The sequence below is a fragment of the Scomber scombrus genome, chromosome 18, assembly GCF_963691925.1.
Source record: "Scomber scombrus chromosome 18, fScoSco1.1, whole genome shotgun sequence".
Taxonomy (NCBI): domain Eukaryota; kingdom Metazoa; phylum Chordata; class Actinopteri; order Scombriformes; family Scombridae; genus Scomber; species Scomber scombrus.
This window is the reverse complement of record NC_084987.1, coordinates 16,363,198-16,373,808: the sequence shown is the minus strand read 5'-3', so window position 1 is coordinate 16,373,808 and position 10,611 is coordinate 16,363,198. Positions and strand designations below refer to the sequence as shown.

Below are 10,611 nucleotides of genomic sequence, written 5' to 3'. Positions count from 1 at the left end.
GGTGATAATTCTGCTTTACTTTGATTATTGAGGTCATAGTGGGAAATGGTATACTGTATAGTGTTCGTAATATTTTGTCCACTCCATTAACATACATGAGGAGGGCAAAATATGGAACACCAGTCAATGTAATACACATCGGTACGCCACTACCACTTAGTACGAACTCAGTCATAAACATGAAGTAAAATGATCACCTTTTGACAATGTCAACAAAACAGAAAATGTATAAACTTCAAAAAAGTTGAATTTGTGTAATAGCTGTTGTCTTGGATTGAATAAAATTGCACAGGTGTACCTAAGGAAGTGGCCGGTGACTATATGTATAAATTATAGAAATGTCTACAGGATAATATGGGTGGGGTTTTGATGATCATGAATAATAATTTGCAAGGCAAAAAATAAATAGTCAGAACTTTTGTGAGTTTAGTAAATATCTAATGCTAAATCAAACATATACAAATTCCCAAAATGGATTAAAGACATTCCTACTTCTATCTTCAGTGGGACTAGACACGTCATAGATATAGTCAGTTATCAAAATGTTCAAATATTTGTTATAACTGCTGTACAGTGTGTACAGTACAACCTTTGTAAGTTTATCATAGGAATGCATTTAAGTAGTATTTATGTAAAATCCACTGTTCCATTCATGTGCCAAGTTGTTGGATATTTGAAGGTGATAATGTAGTAAGTGTTATGTGTTTTTTTATTAAGTTTAATACTATAATGCTGTGGCTGTGTGATGATTGTATTAGAACTGTACTGCTCTAATAAAATAACAAATTTACCTGGCTGTGCAGTCACTAAAGTGAACTGAATTCAATTAGTCAGAAACTCTGCAGCCAGACTTATTAAAATTGTTTATTTGATCGCATACAGCAGTTTTGCATACATCAATTGTACTTTAAAAAAAACAAACATGAAGAACAATCTAAAAATTGTGGATTAATTGTTCAAGCCAGTAAAGATACATCAAGCAGCTCCTATTATGTAAAAATGTACATTCTGTGGGTTCAAAGAGTTCTCACACCTTTGTAATACTTAAATTCATGTATGGTTTACAGGAGCATTTTTCCATTCACAAATATGTACATGCAAGAGTTCATCCAGGAGTTAATAACTCAAATAAGAAATCTCCAGTCCCAGGATTAAGTATTAATTCAGTGTTAATTGATGACATTGCCGACAAAATTCATTATGCTCTGGTTTCCCAGCCTTGGGAAACAATAGGTTATGTGGATTTTAAGGTTCCTTCTAAATTGTATACTCCACACAGAATTTTATATTTTCTGATTTCCTGAGAGCATGTGTATGAGTATGTGCTATTAATGTCCATAACAAACATTTCCTGATTCAGCATACATTTAGCATATGACAAAAATGAGAGATTACACATGAATAGTGACCTGACGAAGAAAACAAACTAAAAATACCAACACTAATCAAATGTAACAAAACAAACACATACAGTGGAAACCTGATTAGAGAGAGGGACTGGTTTACTGCCATTAGCTTTAGTAGACCTGACCACAGAGAGAGGCAGTCCAGTCACCATTTTTAATCACATGACACTTGTTTCTGCACACTTTTTTGTACAAAAAAGTACAACACACATATAAAATTGATGTCAATCAAACTTCCAGTACATCCAGAGGAGTGGGCATAAAGTGTTTTTCATAACCTGACGTGAACTGTTCTTCCTCAGATGAGCTCCAAGAATCCCCCCTGTCCTCCTCCCCATCCCTCTCCTCATCGGAGTCAACCATTTTGCTGTACTCTTCTCTTCTATATCTGCCTTCTATCCTGTCACACTCCTCTGTGACAGCATCCTCCCTCTGATTGTCTTGGCAGTCGATTTGTGAGCTTCTGTCTCCCACTGCTGGCCTAGTTAATCCATCAGGATGGGAGGTTGTCTCCACAGAGGACTCCAAAGCGCTGGGCTGGATTTCTACTATCTCCAACTGAGAGATCTTAGGATGTGGCTCATTGATGGAAATGCAGGACCAAGCCAAGGGGTCATTAATCTACAAGGAGATCAGATACAGAACCATTTTGCATGTTGGCAATACACAGTAACAAACTAGGACTAAGCTGTCAACAGGATAAGCAGTTCTTGGTGGAAGATAAGGGCATTACTCAGGATCAACATTCCTGTTTTGAGATTAGACCCAGGTTCAGAGAAGAAAAAGAAACCCTATAAAGTCTCTCACCTGGTACTTCATCTGTTTGAAGATGCGGCTATTGTGGGGATCTGGCACTTTCTCATAGACCAGTCTACATGCTTTGCTTTCTAATCTGCAAACAAAAACAGACACATAAGAGTAAAAAAAAAAGACACTATTCACAATCACAGAAGCACCACTCAAATAATGTGTACATACAAGTATTTTTTGCTTTAGTGTTAACATCAAGATTTCATAGGACAACAAGATTGGTGAGAATTTGTTTAGGATGCTAATCTCACCTTTTACATACACAACAAAATAGTAAAACCAGAAGACATACAGTCAGGACTATGATTACGATTGCTGAGAAAGAAAGAAAGAAAGAAAGAAAGAAAGAAAGAAAGAAAGAAAGAAAGAAAGAAAGAAAGAAAGAAAGAAAGAAAGAAAGAGGGAGAGAGGGGAATAGAATGAGAGAGGTCATTAAAATGATGTGTCAAGTGTGAATAATATGATTAATCCACCTATTATGTTGCGTGAAATATCAAATTACAACCCTTAGAAACACTTAATCATACATTTCATACTAAGCTCATCATGTTAAATAAGAGATGACTCACGACGTGATGCTATACCATAATCTTCTTGGTGGACTGTTTGGAACGTTACGGTGGCATTGTCTCCAGGTCCGGCCTGAGTGACAGCCTTTATCCAGACGTCATACTTCTGGTCTGGACTGAGATTCTGCAGAGTAAAAGTCTGCTGCTGGGACGGGATCTTGTACACAGCTATTGTAAGAGAAATAAAATGTTACAAGCGAGGTTAGTTAATCAAAGTATAGCTGACAGAGACACACCAAGCTAACTCCATTCAGGAATTAAGCAAAAACCAAGTAAGTAAACCAAGTTGAGGGGGGCCATTCCAAGCTTTGAATGAGGGAAGGCCCCAGTTTACTTTATATAACAGCTCATTTAAAAATGACTCATGACAAATATATCTGATCCACTGCTATGACACAGTATTTGAAAAAAACCCTTAGAAATTGGTACAACTGTATTACAGTATATTGTTGCTGGTTACCATTGCTTTTGACTAATCCTATTTGGTAGGAAAGGATCACCCCTTTCTGTTTAGACAGTGGCACAGGCTCCCAAAACAGCGTCACATCAGTGGCAGAAATAGAAACCACTTTAAATGAAGCCACAATGGAAGGAGCTGAAAAATAATGGAGAAAAGGATTATTATTCAAGGAGAGATGAGAGGTCAAGATTAGTAAAGAAAATCTCTTGAAAAGGACTGTCCAAGAACAATGGCTAATTAAAGCTACATTACTTACTTCCTTGAAGAGAGTATCCAATAACCGATGACTGGGGACAGCATTCCTTGCCATGTGATACTGTGAACAGTGTAACTTGGAAGGGTGTGTACTTTTTAAACTGACCTGTAGGTGGAGACACACACCTGAGTACAAAGCATCCAGCATAAATTTACACTTCACGATTAAATCGATTAACATAATTTATTGATAGTTTCTAAATTGAATCTACACTAATACTTTCTTGGACTGTTCAATGAGATGTTTTGGTCTCCAAATGAAATTCTCAGGCAGTATTGTAACATAGTTTCTAATATGTATAGCATTTTCAAATACCTTTGGGATTTATATAAAAATATCCAAATCAGACAAACCTTTAAAAATTCCCATTGTATGACCGTTCCTCACTTTGACCCAATCAAATTCTTGGCATGTTGGACTTCCTGCTTGTTTGTATTGTACCACATATTCCTTGAAAGAGGGGTTGGCAGAGAGCTGAGAGGACTGATTCCAGGACACAGTGAGGTTCTCTTCATTCATATTGAGGTGAATATTTTGCGCATTTTCCTGTTTACCTTAATAAAAGACAAATGCCATTGTTAGTTCTGCTGTGTTACTGGAAAAGGCAAAACTATTTTACTTTTAGTTGAGAATACAAACATAGGAATAAGAATTAGAACAAATAACTATATAGTTATTGTGCCATTGTTTTCCAAAGAGACCAGGCACTCAAACAGTGAGTATAAGCTTAACTAAAACTTTCAACAAACTTGTATATTATTTCTTACAACACATATCAAACATGACAGCACATATACTAATTGTTACACAGGCTTTCCATATCTGACAGTCTGGACAATTGATACCTTGTGTTGGGATAGTTAGATTGGAAGGTCTTGAGGCACCATGAGCATTGTAGGCTGATACCCTGGCTGACAATATATCCTTAAGAGAATAATTGAGGTAGCATTTCATCCCATCACACACCCCTGGCTCAGATGTGGACACATTTACTGACAATGGGCCATTATTGCCTGACAGTTCGACCTCATATCTAAGAATGTCCTGAGAGAAAGGAAGCTCCTGAATTGGATAAAGAGGAGAGAAAAAGCGAAGGGTGAGTCTGTATGAAATGAGACTCCGGCTCATTATTCCAATCACAGAATAATTATTGTGGGTGATTTGTTTGCCTACCTTCCAGGTCAGAAAACAGTGGTCAGTGGTTGTGGGGAACATCCCACAGTCCATCCATAGATCCAACTCTCCGATAGGGGCTGATTAAGATAGGAAAGAGAGATAGCAAGAAGCTGTGAAAACTGAGAATTACACACTCAGGTGGACAGGTAGTCCACGCCTTAAGGTAGTCCACGATTTTTATTTGAGTTCAAACTAAACCTGGACACCACCTCACTAAGTGCGGACTCACCTGCCTTCAACTTTACTGGGTGGATTGCAGTCCAGTCACTCATCAAGCCTGTGTTACAGCAACATCGAACCTGAAATTCATAGACTTTGCCGGGCTGGGGATAGTCCAGTATAAAGGAATTCATGAAAGTAACAGAAGTCTGCATAGAGAGGAAAACACGGAGCTTGAGAATATGTTCAGAGAGTTTTACTTAATCAACAGTATACATTTTTTCTTGACAGATGATCTTATTTGCTATAACATTGTTCATTCACCAGCATTGTCCATTTACTGCTACCTTATTCCATCACACAATAGCTTTACAGTGCCTGGATCAAGACCAAACCCAAACCAATAACACCTTAATCCAGACTGGGTCGTCTTCAGTCCGATGTTGGACATCACACTTCTGCATATGGGACTGCAGATCACAAGGGAAAATCCATGAAATCTCCAATGACTCCTCCTCTATCTGCTTGCTCCCATTGATCTTAGGAGGGGATGGCTTATCTACAGGGAGGGACAGATACCCAAAAACAAATTCATTTAAAAAAATCACTTAAATCGTTGAGAAATAATTTGAAGGTAAATAACCATTTTTCTTCCATTAAAAGCAGCTCAATCATTTTGATTGGCAAGATCAATTATTAAGGTATAAGATGAGATACAATAATGTTTTACTAGTCCCACAATGGAGAAATGTACAGTGTTAGAGCTGCAAAGTGGATAGCAAAAATAGTAAGAGCATCAATAAAAAGAATATAGAACAATACATAATAATTAAGTAAACAAGCAATAAGAACAATTGGAACACAACTGGGTTACACAGTCTGCTGCTGATAGGAGCTGTCCAGTGCAGTCCTCATCGGGTGGAAGTCTTTTTCTATCAGAGATGACAGCTTAGCCACCACCTCCAGTAGGTTGAGGGGTCATCCCAGGACAGAGCTGGCCTTCTTTATCAATTTATACAGTCGTTACATAAAAGATGAACAAGAATGGACAGGACTGACTCACTGATATTCCCTGTGTTGAAGACAATCGGCTGAGAGTTGACAGAGCCGTACTGGTTCTTAGCCTGCACCCAAACACTAAGATCACTGTGGCTGGGATAACGTTCACGATCAATAATCTGATTCGAACTGGTCCCGCTAGTCACTGGGTCCTCACTGAAAGAAAAGAGAAGAGGGGAGAAGAGAAATACCCAGTTATCATCAACACTTGACATTGTCAGATTAGTAAGACCGAGAGTATTTTTTTCTCATGGCTGTCTAGTTATGTTTACTCGCTATATGTCGGCTCCCAGTGCAGGATGTAGTTAGTGGGGAACTGAGGGTCTGACGTAGAATCCCAAGTACAGTGGATATCTACCTCACAGCTACCACCATTACATGGAATATAACACTTGACGTTAGAGGGGGGAGCAGGAGGACCTGGAGAAAGAAAGAGATTAAGGAATAAAAACAAAGGCCAGTTCATAGTACTTCAAACACATACAGGACAAATCAGTGCTTTTTTTAGAGAGCGCATTGCATTCACCAAAGAAAAAATAAATGGACATACTGCTGTATTAGCTTAAATGTTAGTTTTAGGTAAGAGTACCTAACAAATTTGCAACCTAGTATTTTGACCCACAACATGACATCTGAAGACAATAGGTTAAGGTTTGTTTTAGTTTTTTTTAACACTTATTGACACCTTGTATGAAGAGTTCTTGTACTGAATGAAATAAAACGATATGTTAGTTAGTGAAGGCAACAGCTCTTACTAAAATGCCCTCAATCCAAAATGTTACCACCATGAGTCAAGAAAGCAACAGTTCTGAGCTGACTGTGTCTAATTACAGTCAATGGTACGGACCCCTGCGACACACTGCCAGGATATTATGAGTCACAAAAACAATTACCACTCCCACACAGTAAGATTTAGACACGCTTCCTCATTCCCTGTAATGAGAAACTTGACTAGCAATGCATATAAAGCACTAAACAAAATCAAGACGTGTAGAATATCTTGTATTCGAAAAAAAAATCTTTGTTCAGAAAAAATGAATATATAAAAAAAAGATAATAGACCAAAAATGAGGTGTGAGTTTCTTTCATAGTTGCCAAAAAATATCTTTCTATTACATATGTCCTTATGTTTTGAAAAAAACAGAAACAAAACGTATCCATAGATGCAAACTGCTGCAGCAGCACAAAGGTGACACTGCTGTGCACTTTCTTTGTGCAGGTAATGTTGAGCAAAAACAAATAAAGCGTCACACTGATATCAAACAGGAAACTGATTTTAAAAAAACTATTCAGTACTGGTTTACCGTTATGAGTGTTGCAAACGTGACATAAATTATTAGTAATATTCATTAGTGTTTTAGTGAGATAACTTCAAGAGAAAAGAGAGAGAAACATTTAGACAAGAGTCAGAGAGCAATAATAAAAGTTATTGATAAAAGAAAGAAAAATATATTTTTATAAAATGAGACATTTAAAAAATATATATTTATTTTTTCCCCCACTCATACATACTTATGCACACCCCATGAACTCAACCACATTTTCTATTCATCACAAAACTTTCACAGGAACCTACTTTAACCTATTTCTCGTAAGCACGCACACGTTTTACAGTGATCGATTTAAGGCCCTCGCACACGCACTGCAGGGAAACATGCTGCCAGTTGCTTGAACAGGAAGTTAAAACTTTAATCGGTTTGAGTCCAAATGACTGCATCCTTCCTTTGTCACTACTTCCTCTTCAGTACAGACAGTCCTGTGAGGTCCATCTACAGATGAGTAAACTTATAGACATGAGACATGAGTGCGTACAAGCTTTTGACTGTATTTTGGCCCAAAGCATCCTTTATCTGAACATCTGAGGACATTAACATGTAGACACAATATCGGTGTTGTAACCAGTTGAACTTGAGTTCATCTGACATAGTTTCTCTGGTAGTTTATCCTTACAATACACCACATCTAATAAGATAATAATCTTTCTGCCTATCTTACTCTGGAAAGGAAGTAGTGGTACAAAGCTGTTAAATAATTGTAATGTAAAAAAGTAAAAAGGATTATGGAGTAAAAATATGAAGTAGCATGACGTTGGGGAAAAAACACAAGCACAAGCACCCCGGAATAAGAAAAATGCACATATTTAGTACAGTACAGTACGCTACAGTATAGTACTTGTATTTCAGTAACATTTGCACATTTGAATCAGCCTACCTGATGCAACGCAAGAATTTGGCAGGTTGACCATCAAGATGGACAGAAACCATCTTGTCCTAAATGTGGCCATTACATTTGGACCCAGGCCTCTAGTGCCTGTGAGAAACACACATGTAACGTTACATACAGTACACGTACACACACACATAAAGAGTATAGACAACCACAAGCCACATTTGTTCAATCCTACACCTTGTTGGTATTGTTTGGTATTTGTGTAAGTGTTTGGAGAATAGCTTAATAATCAACGACATGTGGTAGCGTCACAGACTTACTGTACACTGTAATTTGGCATAAACACCGCACATGCCGACACTCTATGTGCCAGGCACTGACACCTCTTTGATGAAACTGAAATGTATATTAGCTGAAAACAGTGGTGTACTACTGACACAACTACTAACTTCACACATGAAAGAAAGCAGCACGATAATAGTGCTCCGTATTAGTCAAAAGGGTAACGTTATATCCGGAGGCATTGTCTTAATTAACTTAAAGCAAACAGTTCTCTTCAGTAGTTCATATTTATAAATTATTTACCTCATTTAGAGACACACTGAGATGCCTCACGTGCATTCTGTAGCGATACCACACGAAGTTCACTGAGAAAGTTTGTTGTGATTGTAAAGTTAAGTTGTTCAGTTTTACAGACAGCGGGCACGATGGCCCCACCCATTTCTGGAATTGCCAATGACGTCAACGCACACACGCACGCACACACGAAAACGCGCACACAACAAAGCTTTTTGCGATGTGACCATATCCTGGGTACTTTCATATAGAAACAGTCTTTTTTTTAATCATAAGCAAACAATTTTATGATAAAAGGTTTTCCACACATGCAAGAAACGGGCAAAAAATGATATAGAAATAGAAAGGGTGTCTGAAATCAAATGTCTTGGGGTGATAATTGACAATAAATTATGTTGACCTTAGATACTTCCACCGTCATTTGGAAGGCACAACAGCGTTTCTTCTTCCTGAGGAAGCTGAGGAGAGCCGGTCTGCCACAGAACCTACTGGTTAACTTCTACCAGTGCACTGTGGAGAGTATCATCACACACTGCACCACAGCATGGGTTGCCAGCTGAACCAAGTAGGACCAGAGGGGCTCTGCAAAATCTCATCAAGACTGCACAATACATCATTGGGACCCAGCTTCCTGCAATCAGTGACATTTACCAATCCCACTGTCAAGGCAGGACCTTAAAGATCATCCATGACCTAACACATACTGGCTACCACCATTTCCAACTACTTCCCTCTGGCAGGTGATACAGGGCAATTCAATCACACACTACAAGACTGAGAAACAGCTTCTTCTCCCAAGCTCTTAAACTAATGAACATAGCCTGATCCCCTCATCCCACTCACTCACACACACTCACTAGAGGACTATAAATAAAAACTATTTTTGTGTAATAATATAAATAATAAAAACCTTTGTGCCTTAAATGATTTCAATTGTTTACATATGGCGTACTTTTACAAACATTACTGTTGTTTGCTATGTTTGCACCTTTTTATACTGCATATTGCACTTTATTGCCCTCATAAATTATTGATATTTTATTTATGTATTAAATTGTTTTTATTGTCTTAAACGTTTTTATGCCTTAGCGAGTGCTGTCTAAATTTTATTATGTTGTTATCTGACCCTCAATATAATGACAATAAAGCTACTACTACTACTGTGTGAAAGTATGGGGGAACACATAAAAACAAATATACATCCAATATTCATCCTGCAAAAAAGAGCCATAGGAATTGTAAATAAAACCCCACTTGCAGCAGGCGTTGGACAGACCCACCACCACGTCATGGCCTTTGCGATCAGCCTTGCGCAAGACTTCCAGGATTTCCTCAGTGATGAAAGAACAGGCCAGCCTGTTGAACACTCCATCTTGGTTGTCTTTTGATGTGAAGCCTAGTTGTCTGTTCCTCTGCAAGAAACTCTCCACCACAGAATTGTGACTTAACCCCTCTGAGGACTCTTCCTGACGGGAGCTGAACAGGTCCTGCCCTGAAATATCTGCAGCAGTAAAAATTGGCAAATGAAGCATGTGATACAAAGTTGAGCTTCAAAGAAAGTCTGAGTATTTTGAAGACTATGCATGCCTGACTTGACAATCAGAGAAAGAAAGAGAAATAAAATTAATTGCTGGTTATGGCATGATTGAGGGAGTGAATGTTCAAAGTCTATGGGAAATAAATGCTAAATCTATCTGCATTATAAAACATCAATAACTTTTTCTTTCATCATCAAATATTCAAACAAACACTTGCAGAGTTTTTTTATAAGAACATAGTTTCATTGGTCACACTGTAAACACTAACTAATCGAACTATACCAAGTAAATAAGTTAAATCAGTGGTATTTTCTGTCAATCTGGACTTAAAATTACATGATTTCCATCTTCCTCATTGTTTCTCTAAATTGCATAAGCCATAAGAATTGTAAATAAAACCTCTTACAGAGCCAACAAACCCATTTTTCCATTA

The 10,611-nt window shown here is 37.8% G+C and overlaps 1 protein-coding gene across 6 annotated transcripts; it reads right to left on the bottom strand.

Annotated features, from left to right (window-relative positions):
- Positions 1 to 849: 849 nt before the first annotated feature.
- il12rb2l (interleukin 12 receptor, beta 2a, like) lies at positions 850 to 10,241 on the bottom strand. Of its 6 annotated transcripts, none has more exons than XM_062438076.1 (15): positions 9,899 to 10,241; positions 8,107 to 8,205; positions 6,168 to 6,315; positions 5,900 to 6,051; positions 5,247 to 5,395; positions 4,907 to 5,045; positions 4,675 to 4,754; positions 4,347 to 4,563; positions 3,855 to 4,055; positions 3,502 to 3,606; positions 3,246 to 3,380; positions 2,801 to 2,953; positions 2,468 to 2,531; positions 2,214 to 2,298; positions 850 to 2,027 (listed from the first exon to the last, which is right to left on the bottom strand). In XM_062438076.1, exons 1-15 carry the CDS (start codon positions 10,170 to 10,172, stop codon positions 1,635 to 1,637), a joined length of 2,394 nt encoding a protein of 797 aa, XP_062294060.1. In that variant the 5' UTR covers positions 10,173 to 10,241; the 3' UTR covers positions 850 to 1,634. The 6 variants fall into 6 exon arrangements, with proteins under 6 accessions (XP_062294060.1, XP_062294059.1, XP_062294061.1 ...); XM_062438075.1 differs by having other exon boundaries at positions 2,786 to 2,953; positions 9,899 to 10,238; XM_062438077.1 differs by having other exon boundaries at positions 2,786 to 2,953; positions 9,041 to 10,041.
- Positions 10,242 to 10,611: the final 370 nt, after the last annotated feature.